Source organism: Nanorana parkeri, unplaced genomic scaffold (assembly GCF_000935625.1).
Source record: "Nanorana parkeri isolate BGI_ZX_2015 unplaced genomic scaffold, ASM93562v1 scaffold956, whole genome shotgun sequence".
NCBI classification, from domain to species: domain Eukaryota; kingdom Metazoa; phylum Chordata; class Amphibia; order Anura; family Dicroglossidae; genus Nanorana; species Nanorana parkeri.
Genome location: NW_017307224.1, coordinates 500,671 through 522,583, shown reverse-complemented (window position 1 = coordinate 522,583; position 21,913 = coordinate 500,671). Strand labels below are relative to the sequence as shown.

General features: G+C 39.7%; 1 protein-coding gene across 1 annotated transcript in view; it reads left to right on the top strand.

The window, feature by feature from the left end:
- Positions 1–21,913, top strand: part of GLRA3 (glycine receptor alpha 3) — a 145,243-nt gene that overhangs the window by 27,909 nt on the left and 95,421 nt on the right. Inside the window, exons 2-3 of the mRNA XM_018566521.1 lie at positions 7,974–8,101; positions 17,327–17,394. Coding sequence (XP_018422023.1) covers positions 7,974–8,101; positions 17,327–17,394 — 196 coding nt within the window. The remainder of the gene's footprint in view (positions 1–7,973; positions 8,102–17,326; positions 17,395–21,913) is intronic.

Sequence of the window (21,913 nt, the reverse complement as noted above, 5' to 3'; positions counted from 1 at the left end):
TTTGTGCTGACTGAGAAATTGATGTAGGAAAATTATGGTGTATTAATGTATTTCATAGATGCCAGAAATTGAATGCCAAGGCATAAATCTCATCAAAGATCAATGCAAACTCTTTTTGTCTACCTTCAGTTTGTAGTGTCTGCTACTTCTTTTCTTGATTCCTTAATTTTCTTTCACGCCACTCTGCTTCTCTCTCTTGAGCCCCTGAACCTCCTGCTGTTGCTTCCATCTGCCGCTCCTTCCATATGCCTATTTTATCTCACTTTCTTTCTTTCTTTAGGTCTCTTCTCAGCACTTCTGTTTTATGTCTCTGTTCTGTTGATGCCTTCTGTTTTCCCTGCTGAAATGTTAGTTACACTTGTTAGTAAGAACCTATTGTTGGCTTCTGGTTAGGACAGTGGTGATCAACTCTCCTGATATAGGGTGCCTCAAGTATGGCCCCTGACATCACCAAAGGGCCACACATGTTTGTGAGTGGGGGCACGCTTCAGAAGACTATCATAGATTGGGGATACATTACATGAGCCCGCTAGAGATCACTGCTATTGCAGGGCAATAGGGAAACAGACTACTGTCTGCAGGGGTCCAGAGGGAAACACAAAAATTGTCAAAGGGCTGTGTGCAGCCCCTGTGACACAGGTTGGAAACCAGAGTCTTAGGAGCTTCCAATGCCTTGCCTCTTGCCAGCAGAAAGCACCCCAGGTAGTGCTGGCACTCATACCTTATATAAAACAAAGTGCTTTCATTGCTGTGATACCTATTAATGTAGTCCAACTATCTCACCACTTTAATGGTAATGTTGTATATTCCTAATGGTAGACCCAGTACCCAAAAGTGTTCAGTTTCTCAATTTGAATATAATAACTTAATTTGTTAACTGGATAATGTTCATGATAATCATAGCCCTATGCATACAAAATTGGGTTGAAAAAAAAATACTTCTTCCATATAGTCAATGGGGTTACCCACTTTTTTTTACAGCAGCTATTAAATATCTCTCCTCTCCTTTCTCTTTAGAAGACATTTGTAAAACCATACGTTCCCACTATAGCGAAAAGAGCCCTGGCCCAGATGGTTGCACCGGAATTTTTACAAGACTCACCATGACTCCCTTCTCCCTATCCTCCATAAGACTTTTAATTTTATATCTGATTCTTGCCCTTTCCCTAAGCAGTCCCAAGAAGCACATATAACTGTTCTTCCTAAAGAGGGTAGAGACCCAACATTTTGTGCCAATTATCGGCAAATTTCCTTGATCAACATAGCCTTAAAAGTGTATGCCTAACTGATCGCAGGTCGACTGAAGATCTTTATTCCATCTTTGATACCCCTAAAACAGGTGGGATTTGTCCCTTCCAGCTAGGCCAGGGACAATGTTTCCAAGACTCTCACCTTAATGTCTTATGCTCATCAACATCTCCCTCTACTGTATGTCTTCTCTCCATAGTTGCTGAGAAGGCCTCTGATCATCTCAATTGGAACTTTTTGAAGGAGTCCTTACATCATATTGGTATTCCATCCAATGTTGGTGCTATAACATACTCCATTGGCTAGGGTTTGAATGAGTAGGACCCTCTAAGACCCCATTGTTTTCTGCAAGAGAACTCATCAGGGTTGCCCTTTATCTCCTTACCTATATATTTTAGTGATGGAACACTTAACAGCTGCTATTCATAACAACCCCAATATCCAAGGAATTATGGTTAGGGATTGTGGGTTCAAACTAAGGGGTCTATTCACTAAGCTGCCGACCTAAAGCGAAGTGAGCTGAACGCTGTTCAGCTATTCACTTCAGGCTGGTACAGCTGAAATCAGCCGTACATCAGGGGTGGCTTTGCGTGGCTTCGGGTCGGCCGAACATGCTCAGCAACATCTGGATCAACTAAGCCGAACCTCTGACAGCCTACTCGGTGCTGTTCGGCCTATTCTCATCGATGCCGAACAGCAGTGAGTGAATAGCGGCATCCGGCTCGGCTGTTCTGCTCGGTCTCTCTGTGGGACAGAGCAGAACAGAAAAATAGTTTAAAAAGTAGAATAAAACAATAGAAAACAATTGGGCGGAGCTAGCAATGACAGCTAGCCCCGCCCAAGTGGCCGGCCGTTTGGCCAGCTTCGGCTTTCAGCGCGGCTCAGCTGAGCCGAGGCATATGCCTTCGGCTTGACTGAGCCGCTCGGCCAAGTTCGGGAGCTGTACAGGCTGTACTGAACCATAGGGGTCCTGGGGCCGAAGCTAGCCGAAGGATCGGCCGAAGCTACGGCTAGATCCTTCGGCTGCTTTGTGAATAGACTCCTAAGTTTATATGCAGATTACCTCCTTTTATATGTTTATATATATGTCTTAGTCATTTTAAGGTTAATGTCCACAGGATGGAAGCTTTTAATGTCTCTCTAATAGTTTCTTTCGAAAATGATTTGACAAAATCCTTCCCATTTACTTGGAAGCATCTATGTGTTTTTCTTGCTCCTCAGACCATTTTTTTGTATGATCTCAACTATAAACCTCTATTAAAGAGCATTCAATGAAAACTATGAAAAAGAGTGCGCAGGACTCCATCATGCTTGGTTTGGTAGAATGGCACTGTACAAAATGGACATCCTGCCTCATCTTTTGTATATCTTTCAGACAGTTTCTATAGGGGTCCCTAAAACCTTGTTTAATTCTCTTCATTCCTCTCTATTGAAATATATCTGGTCTGATTCACCTGCATGGCTCTGATACAAAGTTTTGGCCAGGAACAAACAACATGGAGGAGTTGGGCTCCCTCACATCAAATTCTATTATAAGGCTACCCACCTAACCAGGCTCTAAGACACTCTATTTAATGCACCACACAAACCTTCTTCTCGCACATCACTTTCTTCGCTCCCGTTCAGCTTGCCACCTCTACTTCAAATTTGGGACACTCTCCTCAAACAATCACTTATTTCCTCTTGCCTGGGATCCCTTACCCCCCTAAGGGGAAACCCAGATGTTCTACCAGGTCACATCTTTCTGCCTTGAGGAAGGGACCCTGCGCGATCCCGAAACGTCGGTTTATTTGGATGTCTGTGACGCTTTCTGTCCAATAAAAGGGACATATTTATCTTTACTACTGAGTGCTGGTGATTTCCTGACTTTCCTGTGTTTGCACGGCGCCATCCGTGGTATCTCATCACTGCGAGCACCACTTTTTTCATATCTGGCCGGGACTGCTGTGAGGAGTGTGGAGGGTCTCTCCATCTACTTCTACCCGGTTTACAGTCGCGTTTTTTTAAATGGGTTTAAGACCAATTTTCTGCAATTGTTTCAGCTATACAGAAGGATAGACTCTGCACTTTATCCTCCTTGGCTGATGACTCCTCTAGAGCCCCTGGTCACTGGCTAGTTTATTTTCAATGTAATTTCTACTCTTGGCAAATCTTCATAGAGATCTTCCCTTTGAACATTTTTGTATGGGCCATGATGCACCATGTTGCTCGATCTTAACATTATATAGCTTATTACTCTCAACCTCTTTTACGGACCTACCTAAATACATGGAGGACTGGGCCAAAGAGATGTCTTGTGCCTTCTCTACTTCTAATATTTAAAAATCCTTTATTTTGACACAAACTCTCCATTTCTAGGAGGGCTCAAAAACACAACTGCAAGATCCTTTCTAGATGGTACCTCTTCCCTACTCATCTCCATGTGAGCTACCCTCAGGTTTTCAATCAGTGTTGGTGATGCCATTCACAACCGGGGGATGATGCCCCATATCTGGTGGTCCTGCCCTGATGTGAAAAAGTTTTAGTCCATGGTCTTCGACACCTATGATTCACTTACCATCTCCAGGACTAGCCAAACCCCACAAGTGGCATTTAGTCGCATTTAAATGGTGGTTCAACACAGAATCTTTATAAGATTTAATCAAGTAGGAGCTGAGGGGGAGGAGAAAAGCAGCTGGGTCTGGGGACATGCAGTATCTTGTGAGTGAGGTTGGTCACTTCTTGCCAGAAGGGATGGACATGGAGACATTCCCAGAATATATGGAGAAGAGTACCTTGTCATTCAGCACAACACCAACACATGCAGGATGTCAATGGGTGACATCCTGCATGTGTTGAATTGTATTGGAGATAGAAGATTTGTGTGCAAAAACGAGTATGCATTCAGATTCATGCGAGGTAAACTCAACACCCAGATCCTGTTCCCATTGCTTCAAAAACAGAGGAGGAGGGAGTATGGATGAGCCCACTAGATATTTGACTACCATGGCAAGTACATATCTAACTGGGCTGGCTGATACACACATTTTTTTCAAATTGTGTTAAAGGTATCAAGATAGAGTTTTTCTCTTTAAGCAATCTCACATAATGAGAACTTTGCAGAGCCCCTCAGTATTTCAACTGGGTATCTACTGTGGCCTGGATTTGTTTTACTGATCTCTATTGTAGGTTGTCAGTGAAATGGAGAGAGTGTACTCGATTGGCTTCTATAAGGTTCCAAAAATGTGAGCCTCACACTCCTGGAGGGAAATACAGGTCCCCAATGATAGACAACAAGGGTGAAGTTAGGTGAGATAAATGTGGTGTGGGCTGGGTGACCTTCAATGCGCATAGTGGTCCTAACATGAGGGTTAAGCCAGTACTTTATGGTAATTTAGGGGAAATCCAAGGTATGCCACATGTGTCTTGTTCCAGTCCCACCCAGAGTTTACTGTCAGTATTACAGCACTAACCCCCCACTCTCGCAACATGTGCAGCCTTGTGGTATAAACATGGGTCCAGAAATCCTATGCCCCCAGATAGTTTAGATCTAGTTAACGCGCTGCCCTTAATCCATGCCCTTTTATTGTGTCACAGAAAAGGTAGAAAAGCAGAGCGCTTCTTCCTAAGATATGTAGAAGGGATTGCCACAGGTAGGGTCTGAAACACATATAGCAATCTAAGGAGCACCGTCATTTTTAGGATGCTGTTGCGCCCAAACCAAGTGAAAACTGATCGGTTCCACATCTGCTGCTCACCAAAAATCTGCCGCTGAATACAGAGAAAATTCAAAGCATGGGTATTTGAGGTTTGTGGGGATCGATGCCCCCAAATACTTTATATGGGTAATAGCCCATTTAAATGCCCATTTAAATGGAAAACTTGATTGAATTTGCATGCCTGTTGACTAGGAACCAAGATATTCAACGCTTCTGATTTTGAAACATGTATCTTAAAGTTGGAGAGCGCATCATATCTATGCAATTCCAACATCAGGTTTGGTAGAAAGGTTTCGGGTTGGGTAATGTAAAATAGAAGTTTGTCTGCATAGGCGGTTGTTTTGTCATTACCCGACACAGTCTCCAAACCTCTAATGTTGGGAGATATGTGAATAGTGCGAATTAGCGGCTCTAAGGTTAATATCAAATTCAAGGGAGAAAGAGGGCACCAGAGCACGTGCATCTTCTTATCACAAACTTAATTAACATGTTTCTAAAGCAGCTGGAATTCTTGGTAAATGTGATTCATTAACACATGCAATCAAAGTTACAACATACAACACTGTATCTTAAAACAACCATATACTATCTTTGATTTTATTTTGATTATTGTCTTAAATTTAAATGGAGAAAAAGAAGAAAAATACATATAGAAATACACTGATGTTTTGGGACAACTGAACCCATGACAAGAGAGTGTGGCAATGTGCTCAATGTAGTACAGTAGGTCAGTGAAAAATTGACAGGTACAAGCAAAGTTCTGGCAGCACTTTGTTATATATTTCTGTGTTTTTTGATCTGTGTCCAAAAGCCAGAGACAGAATGGCAGATAGCAGCAGCTCAGTTTTACCATTGACAAGATACTGGAGTAAACCACCCCTAATATTGCTTTACGCTTACCTGTATTGTTTACTATAGTGAAAACCATCTAATTTACAGGAAAAAGTTCCAATTAAGTGGAAAAAGTATCATTTAAATTTTTCCTAGGACCACTTTCTTTTGTGAGTGAGGTTGATTCATACAGGTAAAAAAAGTGAAAGGTTTTTCTATTGCTTGGAATGACATAAAGGCGGGCAAAGTTTATACTCTGCATTGTTACATGTGAAAATTATTTATCTAGTGGAACTCACGTTAGCCAGGTCGGGAGCAGTGAGTTCACTATTATTACTAAATATGTGACTCCATCATATTTTTTTCCCAAGTAAAGTGATGCTGAGCACTGACACTTGTGCAATGATAGGATCATGCATTTTCTTCCTTATGTAAGAGGGAGTAAAAAAAGGAGGGAGAGGGAAGGAGTAAAATACCATATTGTGAATACATATTTTGAAATACAAAGTATAATAGGGGTCCGTTTTTTCTTCTCTTTTTCTCTCTCTAAAGGTGCCCATACACCTTACAATTATCTGCAGATTTTCTGTGCAACAGATTGGCCCAGGTGGAGATTACTCCTTCCACACAGTTAAGTGTAGATGGAGGAATCTGTTGCACCTTTTCCATCTGACCACAGCTTTACTTTCAAACTTCAAATATTGTGAACAAGGGAGTCATTGCTGGAAGAACTGACTAAGTTGCAGATAGTTTATAATATATCACAGTTGTCAAAGACTGCTGGTCCCACTCTGACTGACTGGGGTATCTCCATTCAGGGCCACCAGCCCAACATATATTATTTTGAGTAAGTTATTGATCACACCTTGCTAATTTGATTATAAAATTAAAAGCAAACACAACGGTGTTGCTTATAATTATTAGCTTCTTTCACATGTAGTATACGGTTACATACATTGATAAAATCACAAGTTCCTTTATTTTAAAGTGTTACTGATACTACACAGCACACTGAGCTCAAACTATATACTCTTTCAATGATCATACAAGCTGTATTGAAACATATTGAAAGAACTGTAGATTCTCATCTGACAGAAAGCTCACCAAGCATCAGTACAGTGTCACCTGGAGTTGTTTTTGGTTCAAATGTCCACAGGTCCCTTTTTAACACTACACTAGCACTTGAAAAGTGTCCGATGAACAGCTATAATTTTCAGTAAGTGAAAAAAGGCTGATAATCAAAGGCATCGCTATTGTGTCTAGTAGTAGTTTTTTTTAGCAAATTGGCATGATGTGATTGTTAATATGTTGGCTTTATGTAAGGGATTTTCCTGCACAACAGCTGCTTGTTTATTTTCATAATTGTACTATCTGCCACTTACACACCCATATACTGTATATACATTGTAATAGGGGAAATACCTCCCCTACTCCCAGTCCAGTCCTCCCTTGATACCAATGCACACTTGCCATTACTCAATATTTAACTCTTACACTTTCTGATCATAACAAGTGATGTTCAGCTTTATGTTACTTGTATATAGTGCCATGTAGGTGTTGCTTTTCAAAATAGTTATCACTTTTATTATAAGAGAGCCATTTTAGATATTTGCTATGTTTATAAGCACATGAATGGTACCATGCATTACCATACTCGTTTTTGTCTAGGGTGCAAAATAAAAAGGATATACTCACCCTAACCACAGATCCACCTGACTGCTAGACCAGTCCTCACAGCCTCTCTCTTCCTCCTCCTCTCCAGCGATGGAATGCCTTTTGGTGTCCTCATGTCCAATACACTCTACTGGAAGTGATTACACACAGGTATTCAGACTGCCAGGGCAGAGGGGAAGAGCAGCTCCAGGGACTGGTCTAGCAGCCAGTATACTGTATACAGTATACTAGTATACTGTTGGGGTGAGTATATCGTTTTTATTTTACACCCTAGATGAAAATGAGCACTTAACCCTAGTTGTGCGGGGGGTAGCCCCACTGCAAGAGTTAAGATTATTTCTGTCCGGAGTTCTTCTTGAAAGTGTCTCAGTGAACCTGCGTTTGATGTAAAGATAATGTTTTCTTTTAAGATGCCTGCAAATGACAAAAATTGAATGTAATAATCTGGCATTTTGTTTTCTGTAAGCCATGTCTCTGTGATACAGGTAATTTAATATTGTTTCCTCTTTTTTCTTATTGCAGTTTGGTCGCCACCAAAGAAACAGACAGTGCTCGATCTCGTAGTCCACCTATGTCACCATCTGATTTTTTGGACAAAATGATGGGAAGAACATCTGGATACGATGCAAGAATAAGACCTAATTTCAAGGGTAAGCTTGCTTCCTTTTTTGCCCTGTACTATGGCACAAGGTTTATCATACTTTGCTCAGTTGCGTGCAGCCATCCCAACCATTGCATTATATGAAGTACCATCCACGCTATTAAAAATAACCACCCACATGTCCCATCAGCATCAAGTTAGGACTTTGTCCTCTCCAAAATGTCCACTAGAATCCATACTACCCTATACAAATGTTCCTGTGCTATCTGCAACTGGTAGCTAACACTAACAGGGTTATTCACAAAAGGGTGAAGAGTTCTCCTGCGTTCTCCAAACTCTTCACCCTTTTGTGAATAACCCTGTAAAATATTGCATGTTCTCCACAAGACAGGACTGCATAGAAATCCTAAGTGCTGAATTGTTCTACCTATAGTATTGTATGTCCCACTGTTGACATGTTCCATGGGAAACAGTGCTATACTATAATTTTGCAATTATAGCCAGTGGTCAATGTGGTATGACTATTGAAGTGCATAGTGTAGAGGTTTCATTACTAGAGGGTCAGCTAATAGAAGCTAATAACATTTTGCATTTGCATACAGTATAATATTTTCCCTGCTTTAATAATAGCGTGACTATAAAGGTGACATAGGTAGGACATCACGTATGGACAAAACTAACCTCACTGGTTTCATTCATGCATTTATTTGGAGGACGATAGATGATAGTTTCCATTAACCTGAAAGGGAATCTGTGCCTGGAAAAAGGTAAAGTATTGGCCAAATATTATAAGAAACATACCCTCACATTATGATTAATATGTGCATAGGAGTTTAATTTGGATTTTGGTATTGCCCATAAAATATTTTTCTTGGAAGTTCATTCGGGGTCACATCATAACTCTAGTTCCTCCCTGATGGTTGATGTATGCTACTGCTGTGGCTTTGACTGCCTGGATCCTTATTGGATGACATTCCAGTCAAAATACCCAGAATGTTTTTGGGAGCTGAGATTTCTCCAGTGTCCAAGTCCCCTGCACCAACAAGGTGTCTAGGTGCCTCTCCAACCTGTCAGTCTGGCGTCAGTTGTGATTATCTTCCAAGATATCAGAAAGAAGGTTTCCCCCAACTCCATAACTGGATTCCTAAGCCATAAGGCCAGGGATGACATGGTCCTTGGTTTGTCAAGTTTGTCCACAAACTGAAGCAATTTGTCCATGCTGCCAAGATGTTGAGTTGTAGGGGCCTGTAGTGAAGCTTAGCAAATGAGACTGCCTTCAAAGAGGCTGCTCTTAAAGAGCTTAAGTCTGGAAGTGGAGAGTTTTAGGTTTTTCTGGTGACTAAAAAACTCTGGCTTGAGCTGTAACCAGGATAAGGAACAGATATTTCAAGTGATGAATCAGTTTAAATGCAAATTTATGAATCTGAAATGTCCACACCACATTGTTGGTCAGGACCTGTGCTGAATATACTCTCACAGAAGGCCATCCAAATGTCCTGGGAGTGTAACAAGGCAAGCATAGAGGCCAGAACCTTGGTGAATATGTGAAGTATGGAAGACATACCAAATGACAGAGCTACAATGCAATTGTTTCTGTAGACGTTTCTAATTTCTACTTTTTTCCTGCTCTTGACTATATAGTTGTAAAACACATGCACACAAGGTCTTGGAAGCTAAGCAGTACAAGGCCTTTCCTTTATCACACACTATATTATTTAATTATAATAGACTGTAGTTAATGATCTGCAAACTACTTATCTCTGCCTCTGGAACAGCTAGCATAGTAATTAAAAGGCCAAAGGGCTATGTAAACGCAGATTTTATTGGCACATCTGAGAAAAACAGCTATTACCACAATATAAACATTTGCATTATTTTCTTTTGAGTATTAAAGAGTTTCATATTGATAACTATATACTTGCTAAACATAAAACGTATTACCTTTCTACATAACTGAAATTTTCTTTAAAAGTTCAACAACTCTGGGCAAATAACATCTTAACCCTTGCAGTGAGTCTACCCTCATTTTGTGCTCCTTTGGTCTAGGCAGCTAAAATAACAGAGTTATACTCAACTGAAACTTAATCCTCCTGTCCCATCGCACTCCTGACCGGACAAAAACCCAAATCCAACTGGGTGGGTGCGGTGGTGACAACGGATGCCTCCGTGAAATGTAGATAGATTAAAGTAGTCGCACTCCATGATATTAAAGTCAATGCTGTTTATTGACTGAGATAACACACATCTTCTTAGCTTATCTCCTCAACAGCATTGACTTTAATATCATGGAGTGACGGTGACTACTTTAATACTCAACTGAATCACGATCCTGTCTGGCTCCTGGAGTGGTTCCTGCAGCCTTGTTCCCCCTCCTCTCCAGCGTCGGAATGTCCATTAGTGTCCTAACATCCTATACTATTTATAGGACGTGATGGCTCAGTGGACTTTAAACCACTGGCGCGAAGGGGTCAGTGAGGCTGAAGGTACCAGTCTACAGCCAGCCGGCACTGAGGTTCAGGTGAGGAATACTCTATTAAAATGATTTTAGTTCCCTAGAAAAAACAATCACTGAACTCTTGCAGTGCAGGGGCAGCCCCCATTGCAATGATTAAGATTGTATTTGCATGGAGTTTTTCTTTAACCACTTGTTAAACCCCCTTCCTGTCCAGGCCATTTTTCAGTATTCAGCACTGAGGTACTTTGAGTGACATTAATTCAGTCATGCAATGCTGTAGTGAAATACATTTTATAAAAAAAATTTCGGGACAGATAGAGATTTCTTTTGGTGGTTTTATACTATATAATGAAAAAAGTACAGAACATTTTGAAAAAACTGTTTTCCCTGCGTTATATAATGAAACATTTATTATGACCCACATTTTTGGTGCATTATAAAAGATGGAGTCACGTCGGGTAAATAGACACCAAACATGTCAAGCCTTAAAAAACGATCATACCCTAAATTGGCCATAGGCGATGCTTTAAAAACTTAAAAAAGAGGAGGGAGCGCACACTGACATGCAAAATACAAGCGATCAGACAGCTCTACAGCTGCCGGAATGCTTGTATTTAAACATTTTCCCGCATAAGGGCACGATGGATGGTGTGCATGAGGCGGGGCGGGAAAGAACGTTTTAAAATGCCCATCTAGAAGGCTTCTGTCGGGCTGTGTATGTATGGTCGCTGGAAGGAAAGCAGTTGAAGTAAATGTCAGGGCAAAAAATCATATACATTATATACACATATACATGAACATTCACTTTACCAATTAAACAATCTTATCACTTTTAGTACATAAACCCCTCTGTGTGTTGGTTTTGTAATCTTTTTCAGTAAACTATTAAAGTAGTATTAAACTCTTAAACTTTTTTTTCAATTATGAATCTAGATCAAACAAATATACATTGCCCAGCAAAGTATTTCTTAAATTGTTTGCCCAAGAACTTAGTATTCATATTTCCAAACAGCTGGCTACAACTTCAGCTTTGCTTCCCTGAATGTCCTGTCCAAAGCAGGATCACAAGGGTCAGCACAGTCTATATACTATCTTGGAGAAGGGAAAAGTGGGGAGTGAAGAAGGAGGAAAGAGGAGAGGGGAGCAGGGAGTAGGGGAGAGGCTTGCCTTGCTGTGCCTGTGTGTTTGTAGAGACACACACAGCGTACTGCAAGCACACACAAGTGGCTCTATAGGACCCTGCAAGGTAAAGCAGCCACCCTAACACAGGATATACGGGCCAATGATCTGGGGTCCAGCTGATTCTGCAGGAAACTAAGGGGGCTATTCACAAAGGAGCTGAAGGATCCAGCCATAGCTTCAGCTGATCCTTCAGCTCTCTTTGGCCGACGGAGCCCTTCGGCTCAGTTGAACTGAAGGGCCACTGTATGGGCTGTGCACAATAGCATGTACAGCAGCCGAGGGCGGCCGAGCGGCTCAGCCGAGCCGAAGGCATTTGCTTCGGCCTGACTGAGCTGAAGTGTCAGCCAAAGTTGGACGAACGACCAGCCGAAGGCCAGCCTTTCGCCCCACAAGTGACAGCTGGGCGGAGCCAGCTGTGATCTCACCACTGGCTCTGCCACATTGAAATGACAGATCCAGTGGCGGAACTACCAGGGTCTCAGAGGTCGCGGCCTGGGCCCTGGAGTTCCGCCACTTGGAGGGGGCCCAGGACAGGAGGAAGGGGCCCCTGGTGACCGCTGATTACCAGGATATTTATTATCCCGGTAACCGCTAATGTTAGTCCCGGGACCTCTTCCTCCTGCCCTGGGCCCTACATGCTTCACGCTGCTCCCCTCACCTTGTTCCGGGCGCAGCATGAAGTATCATCCAGCTGGGCAGCAGCCAATGAGTGGGAGCGGTGTAATCCCTGCACCCTCATCACACAGAACTGCTGCATGCCGAATAGAGCTGCTCCGGACATGAAGGGGGAGACCCAGACAGGGAGCTGGAAGTATGAAGGAAGGTGACATGGGGTCCGAGAGCGGAAAGCTGGGGAGATGAAGGGGGAGATAATGGGGAGCTGGGGACATAAAAGAGGAGAGTGTTTTTTGTTTTTTTTTCACCTTGTCTAAATTTTGTTTTTAAAAAAAATCTAATTTGTCTCTTCTTGGGGGGGGGGGGATTTCAGGGATTCTTGCATCAGGGCCCTGAGGTCACTAGTTACGCCACTGGACAGATCAGTGTCCCCAAATGACCTGGGGATGCTGAACTGTCATTAAACAATAACAACTAGGCAAAGCCGGCCACGAAGTCACGGCCGGCTCCACCCAGTTGTTATTCATTGGCCAGGACCTGCTAGAAGACTCTAGCAGGTGCCAGCCAATAGGAAACAGTCAGGTGGAGCTAGCAGTCACTTTTTTGTTTTTTTATTATTATTTTTTTATTTTATTTTGTAATCTTTATTTATTTTTGTATTTTTACTATTTATTGACATTTTAAAAATATATTTTCAACTTTTTTCTCGAGACACTTTTCATTGATTTGCTATTCTGCTCAGTACTACGGAGGTACCGAGCAGAATAGCCAAGCCGAATGCAGCTCAGTGGCAATTGGCTATTCACTCACTGCAGTTCAGCCTCTATGTGAATGTTCGGCTGACCGAAGTGCAGCCTAAGGCAGCCCATGTACGGCTGATTTCAGCCGACATACGGCTGAAGTCAGCCATACTGAGCCGCAGTGAATAGCATGCATTGTAAGTGATTTAATCAGTATTTGAAATAGTTTAAAAACATTTTGACTTTAATATACCGTTAATAATAAGATTCACCTCAGAGATCCCTGACTTTTTTAAATGGATTCAACTTGTGGGCTTGTGCATTTATATGGGCTTCAAACTCCTCAACTCTTCAAATTTCAGTTGATCTTTAACTTTCTGGTCTTCGCAACAGAAGATTTGCAACACTGCCTTCGAGACAATAAAATGGATGCATTTTAGATTAGTTTTAATGTAAAATATTACTTTTGGCAGCCCCTGGAATGTCTCTGAGCATCACATTATTACAGCACTCACTTATTGTAGTGCTTTATCTTCATGCATATTAAATAGTTGAACATTGAAATTCATTTCCCTTGATGCCTAAAAAAGGGCAAGCACCAAACATGGCAATAATGCTTTATAAGTTATGGACACTGTTTAAATGGGGATTTCTGTATAGTAAAGGATTTTAAATGTTCTGTGTTAAATAATGCCTCCTTGCCAAATAAATGAAACTATCCAATAGATGAACCGTCTAAATTAACTCATACGCTTTCCCTCCTCATTCATGTTCCTCATATTTCCAGGACAAAATACAAAAGGAACTTTGTAATATCATTGGTTGCAAGGAGCAACACAGATAGTACTACTTTCTTAGCATACTTTTGAGCCATTCGATATAGAATTTAACTGTGACCAAATATTTCCTTGTGTTGCACTGCATTATAATTAGTAACCTGGGTAAAAATTAAAACAGTTACAAGCCAAAAAGAATTTGTCCACAATGGATAATGTATATGTGACTGATAACATGGTGCTTATTTTCATTTTGGTATCATTATATACAGTTAAAGTGACACTAAACTCAGGAGTTAAACCTCAAAATGCTTTCAAGTACCTTAACTGTTAACAATAATGTAGTTTAATTGTGTATCAGCTGTAGAGCCTCAAATAATCTCTGAATTGGTCACTCTTTACAACACACACAGGAACCACAGAAGCAAGAGAACACAAGTAGCCAACCTCCAGATTGAAGCACCAATTCAGAGATGATTTGAAGATCTACAGCAAATAAGATACATTTTTGTCAATAGTTATAGTGACATTAAACCCTCAGATTTTTTAACATAAACCAATACTGTAATGTGTGCCTTACTGTAATCCATGGTTGTTTCCCTTCTCTTTGTTTGCTCCTTGCAACCAATGATATTACAAAGTTCCTTTTGTAAAGGAAGAGCAGCAAAGAGAAGGGAAACAACCCTGGATTACAGTAAGGCACACATTACAGTATTGTTTTAAGTTAAAAAAATCTGAGGGTTTAATGTCACTTTAAGGTAATTGAAAGCATTTTTAAGATTTAACTGAGCTTAGTGTTACTTTCACTGAATATAATAAGATACCAAAATTAAAACTGTTAGAGGGAATGATAAAGGACTACTTAGTAGAGTTTGTTCATGATAATGGTATAATAAATCACAATCAGCATGGATTTAGGAAGGACCGTTCATGCCAGACCAACCTCCTAACATTCTACGAAGAGGTGTGGTGAGATCTGGATAGAGATAGGCTGGTGGATGTGGTATATTTGGATTTTGAAAGCATTGAACGCTTACTATACAATCTGAGGTCTATAGGCATAGATGAAATGTTGTGTACATGGATAGAGAACTGGCTACAGGAACATGTCCAGAGAGTATCTATAAATGGCTCCTTTTCAGATTGGTCTAGGGTCATGAGTGGTGTGCCTCGGGGTTCTGTGCTAGGCCCCATATTATTCAACCTGTCATTGGTTGCAAGGAGCAACACAGATAGTACTACTTTCTTAGCATACTTTTGAGCCATTCGATATAGAATTTAACTGTGACCAAATATTTCCTTGTGTTGCACTGCATTATAATTAGTAACCTGGGTAAAAATTAAAACAGTTACAAGCCAAAAAGAATTTGTCCACAATGGATAATGTATATGTGACTGATAACATGGTGCTTATTTTCATTTTGGTATCATTATATACAGTTAAAGTGACACTAAACTCAGGAGTTAAACCTCAAAATGCTTTCAAGTACCTTAACTGTTAACAATAATGTAGTTTAATTGTGTATCAGCTGTAGAGCCTCAAATAATCTCTGAATTGGTCACTCTTTACAACACACACAGGAACCACAGAAGCAAGAGAACACAAGTAGCCAACCTCCAGATTGAAGCACCAATTCAGAGATGATTTGAAGATCTACAGCAAATAAGATACATTTTTGTCAATAGTTATAGTGACATTAAACCCTCAGATTTTTTAACATAAACCAATACTGTAATGTGTGCCTTACTGTAATCCATGGTTGTTTCCCTTCTCTTTGTTTGCTCCTTGCAACCAATGATATTACAAAGTTCCTTTTGTAAAGGAAGAGCAGCAAAGAGAAGGGAAACAACCCTGGATTACAGTAAGGCACACATTACAGTATTGTTTTAAGTTAAAAAAATCTGAGGGTTTAATGTCACTTTAAGGTAATTGAAAGCATTTTTAAGATTTAACTGAGCTTAGTGTTACTTTCACTGAATATAATAAGATACCAAAATTAAAACTGTTAGAGGGAATGATAAAGGACTACTTAGTAGAGTTTGTTCATGATAATGGTATAATAAATCACAATCAGCATGGATTTAGGAAGGACCGTTCATGCCAGACCAACCTCCTAACATTCTACGAAGAGGTGTGGTGAGATCTGGATAGAGATAGGCTGGTGGATGTGGTATATTTGGATTTTGAAAGCATTGAACGCTTACTATACAATCTGAGGTCTATAGGCATAGATGAAATGTTGTGTACATGGATAGAGAACTGGCTACAGGAACATGTCCAGAGAGTATCTATAAATGGCTCCTTTTCAGATTGGTCTAGGGTCATGAGTGGTGTGCCTCGGGGTTCTGTGCTAGGCCCCATATTATTCAACCTGTTCATTAACGATATTGGGGAGGGCGTGAATAGCCATGTTTCCGTGTTTGCTGATGATACTAAAATCGGAAGGGTAATAGACACGGACTTAGACAGTAGAACATTACAGGAGGACCTGGATAAAATAGGAGAGTGGGCAACTATATGGCAAATGAGGTTTAATGTCGATAAATGTAAAGTAATGGACTTTGGGGTTAAAAATAGGCAAACGGAATACACATCAATGGGTACTCCTCTAGGGAAGTCAGAAATGGAAAAAGATCTGGGGGTCATAGTAAACCACAGATTGAATAATAGCTTGCAATGCCAGGCTGCTGCAAACAAAGCGAGCAGAGTTCTGGCTTGTATTAAAAAGGGAATTTACTGTAGAGATAAATCTATAATTTTATAGATCGCTAGTTCGACCTCATCTGGAGTATACGGTCCAGTTTTGGTCACCAATACACAGAAATTATGTCCTTGAGCTGGAAAGAGTCCAGAGAAGGGCAACCAAACTAATTAAGGGGATGGAGGACCAAAGCTATGAGACAAGGTTACTAAATTTAAACATGTTCACGCTGGAAATGAGGAGATTAAGGGGGATATTATTTTGATGTACAAGATGTTCAATGGGGATAGCAACGTTAGCAATAAACTTTTTACGGTAAACTCCATAACAAAGACTAGAGGCCACCACCTAAAATTGGTGGAGAAAAGATTTCAGCACAAGGGGTGAAGGGGCTTCTTCTCAGTTAGAGCGGTTAAGGTTTGGAACTCACTGCTGCAAGCAGTAATTTCAGCTCGGAGTGTTGATTCATTCAAAAAGCATGTGGACGATGTCCTCAGAGACCAAAACATTCAGGGGTACAGGTACTCTAAAGAACAAGATCAAACATTATCCATTGTGGACAAATTCTTTTGGCTTGTAATTGTTTAGTGCCACTTTAAGCTGTTTTTCAAACAGCCCTAGAATAGCATATTTAATATTCAGGACAGGCCATAGAAAAAGTCTTCCTTAACATAAAGGATTGCTAGATCTCTCATTACATTACTACTGAGGTTTTTGGTGCTGTCAGCATGTCTCAAAATGTAAAAAAATTGTTGCAGTTATCTAAATGTATTTCTTATTATACTTCCTTTTGTTTTTTAACAGGACCACCGGTGAATGTCACATGCAATATATTTGTAAACAGCTTTGGGTCAATTGCTGAAACCACCATGGTAAGTAATTGCAAAGCCTGGCATAAGTACATATTATATTGTTTAATACACAAAGAAATGTCATATCGCAATCAAAGGCGGGTTCAGCTTTGACTTACCTTGGGTTATTTACAAGTTTGGAATAATAACTGCAGAAATGTGTTTGTGTTTCACGTATGAAATATAATATTTGTTTTTTGTCATGTAATATTTCCTTCAGTTCTTCCTGTATTGGTGCAGGTTGCTGTGGAGGTGTACAATGGATCTGTAGCATCACAATTAAAATGGCAGTGATCAGAACACAGCCTTAACTTAAAATGACCTCTCTTTTGTATATGTCATATATACTTAGTTAATTAAATGGCATCATGAAAAAGGTGTCTGTCTTGGATTTTCAAAATTTCATGAGTAATGTGAAGTCACTTCCAACTTTAATAAGTTGGAAGTGACTTCACATTACTAATTGTAGAATTCAACTCCTGGTCATACCGGCTATATGACTGCCCAGAAAAAGTGGAAACACAACAGTGAGAGTGATACGTTTACTACCTCCACATTAAAGTGTTTTAGCACTAATCTAAATGGTTTTCCTTAGAGTATGATTTATTTGCAAGGTGCATGGGATGGTATTTGGTAGTTTTTGCAATGTTTTTGCTTTATTTTCTTGTCATTGGTAGATAATCTCTAGTGTGACAAAGTATTTTGAGCCATTAAATATGAACTCCGGGCACAAAAACTTTCATTTCAAATTAGATATTTATTTAAATATATTCCTCAAAAGCTGCAAAGGATCTAAATCCACTTTGTGAGCACCAAATATTTTGGAGATAATAGCATATAAAAGTAGCAATAAAATCATCACTGTGGAGATAGCAGAGCTGTGGGAGGGGCTCAGCAGTCCACACCCACTACAGAAAATGACAGAAGTGGGCGGAGATAAGACCAGTCACCCTGAACAAGGAGAGGAAACAGCAGTGATTGGTCTTTATTGAAGGATGCTCCTGCACAAAGACAAAGTTTCACAGATTAATGGATTAATACAGAGATCTGGAAGAAATACACTAAGCACACCAAGATTAAAGTAAGTATACACATGATTCTCGTATTTAGTCAACATTTGCTTATCCAGACGTTCAGCTTTAGACAATGGCTGTGATGTATGGTTTATTACAGATAAACTGTTCTAAATAAATAAGTATTCAAAATGTATTTGGGGAAGGTTCAAAGCCCCTGTCATGTTTTTATTGTTGCCTGTGCTCCAAGCTGCCTGATTCACCCTTTCTGTTTGCCATGGTAACCAGGAACTGCTTCCTGTTGTGTTTCCAGGACAATAAGTGAAAAGAAATCTCCTCATAGAACACAGGTTTCTGTATGGGTACCTACAGAGTCTTTCTATGCTTTATTCATTTATATGTAGCTAAACTATATTTATGAATTTGGTACCCCATATATGAATCATGTTCATCCTTTATTATTACTAATAGAATATAGACCATAAAAAAGAAAATTACAGGGCTTCCAACCCTTTCCTAATCTGGCAGTTGATAATGAGGCAAAGTGCTTTATCAAACTAAGGAGCTGATTGCTGCCGCCACCAGCTACCCCAGGCTTCACTGTCTCCCGTGTGTGTTTTCTAGTCAAAAAGTCTGATATTATCATGTGTGTGCTAATAGTAGATCCGAACAGCAAGTGGTTAAATATATATATATAGGAAAATCCTATGCTTCTCGGTTCCATCTAGTGGCAGTAATGTACTTGGAACAGCTATACGCTGGCTGTGCACATGTGTTATTACCCAGCCCCATCATTTTATCCAGTAAGAGTTTAAATTGTTGTTATGCTATTGTGCCTTAAACTAGCAGCTCAGCAGGATTAATAAATTAACACCACAGTGTTTACATTGCAATTAACCTTTTTTGCTTACATCTTTTTCTGAAATATGTGTGCTAGTATTTGCTTCTTTCTGAAACATATTTGTCATGGTGGATGCTATTGTTTTGATCCTGACAGTAGACTTTTTTATACTAAATAGCAATGTTCTTGAAAACTATTTATTTGAGTTCTCTGTTGGCAGTTAATGTAAGGTTGTTAGAACTTGAAGGACAAGAAAACACACTGAGCTGTGTGGTGAGTTCCAGGAAATCATCTATTATTATATGATCAAGCAATAATTCTGAAAGCAGCTGAGAAAATACAGAACATAGTAAAGCAATAAACAAAAAGGTCCATATTATTATAAGATCTGCATACTTGTTGTTTGGTCAAAAGCTAAAGCACATATTAATAATAGCTAAAAAAATCAAGCCTATTTGAAAGATCGGCAATTTTATTTAAACTGATTATAATGCAACTTAACCTGGCTGTCACGGTATCTCTCTCGTTAACAGAGTTAGTAACTCTGAATTCGCTGTCATTTGTGCTGTATGGATCACCCAGAGTAATTCATGTTTGATTTTCTGTGTGGACCATCATAAATCACACCAAACAACAATACTAACATTGACAAGTAGTTGCATGGACCATAAGCTGCCATAGCTCTATACTGAAAGTACGGTACATCTTCAGGTGACATCGAGAAATGCTGCATTGGCTGCATGGAATGTTTTGCTATTTGTTGTAGAGATCAGCAAGCCTGGAATAGAGAGGAATAATTTTTTTGACAGAATAAACTTTTCATGACCTTACCTTCAGCATTTTCTTGTATCCTGATTAGGGAGATTCCCTCTCTCTAATTGTCTTGATCACCAATGTCATAAAGAATGAAAATGAGGGTAAATCCAAAATTTGAGTTGCCACAAGAAAAGGAGGAAATCTACCAACGGGGACACTTGACAAATATTTGAGAGGGGATTTCACTCACTTTGGAAAGATATGCTCTCACATCCTATTGATTCTACAGGACAGGAAGTGAAAAAAAAACCCTGACCGTAGTATTAACCTTCCCCCTCTCTATAGAGAATTTTTAAAAAAACATGGTAAACATTGTTATACTTTAACAAGTTTATCTGGAATATGTAAAGTAAACCACTACTCATTTTATAAAAATGTAAATAATAATATATCCCATTACTTGTTTGACTGTTTCAACTGAGCACTGATTTATTATTCAGTAAACATTATGTAAATCACTTTAATATGTTTTTAAGATTTCTCCAGTTGCTGTATATTTTGATGTGGGATTTTGGACTTTGAAATCATATTAAAAAATTGCTGCTGCTGCAATTACTACTGGCCTTGGCATATTTGTTCTTTAAGGGAATCTGCAGTCGTGTTAATAGTGTTTTTTTACATGTACATGTGATAACGAAAAGTTAAAAAAATGTTTTATAAGTGTAGTTGTTTATATTATGAGTACATGGGAAGAGGCACATTTATTTTTACATTTACAATTGTATACACTGCTTCCCACTTTTGCTACACATGGTGTTTTTTTTACTGTTACTTTTTAGGCTACATGCACATGACCATAAGAAATGTTCTGATAATATATACATGTCTTTTTCTGGCCAAATGATAGGTAAAATGCATGCGTTTAGATGCATTTAGACACATCATCACCAATGCAATTAAATGCACAAAATTCCATTCTATTTTTTGTGCTCTGTTTTCAATGTAATTTTGTCATTTGCACTTAATTTACATGCATTAGTGAGCATACACAAAAACACGCATATGCAAGAATTGCAATGTTTCGGTTTGCACAGGGTCCCTTCATCAGGCAAACAAACTGATTAGGAATTTTGGTGTACTGGTGACTCAATTTGTGCATGGTGCCATCTGTTTGTCACTGCAGAACCCACCAGAGACTATCAGCAGTACAGCAGAAGTCAGAGAGAGGGATCAAGGCAGAGAAGCAGCACAAGGAGCCAGTCAGGTCAGGAGCCAGTCAGGTGTGCAGCATTGCTAGAATCAATGTTGATAGAATTAGATAACAAAATGTATAAAACCAATCCTGCTCCTAAAAATTTCAGGCATTAGATATGAAACAATTTAGGTCGAGTTCTGCATTAAGTCCATAGGGCTTCAAAAAACCTGCTTTAAAAATCCATTGGGTTTCTTTTTTTGCTAACTGACGTTTCCAATTCCACCCTCTCCCGTGTCTAGACACCTTTTCTATTCCCCAGAACTGTAATAAACCTGTTTTTTTTTAATGTACCTGCAGAAAGTGTTTAGAGACAGAATGATCTTTATAACCTCGTTTGATGTTATAAACGTGCTCTTTAATTCTGGTGCCTAATTTTCTCGTGGTGCAACCAATATGTTGCAACCCACACGGACATTGTAAACCATAGATCACACCCTCTGTGTTACAAGATATGAAATCTCTAACTCACTTGGTGGAGGTGAAAGGTCTGCCTGCATTGTGTGATTATCCTTACCTGAGAGTTATATGCAGATTGGCTGCGAATCATCTGAGGAATTTTTTTTGCACAATCACCATTGTTTGCTTTTGTTTTTTCCTTGGGACTTCTTTTTTTGTCTATATTGCTTTTTTGTCTTTGCGTAGATATTTTCTATGCCTCATTTGTTTGAAGGCTCA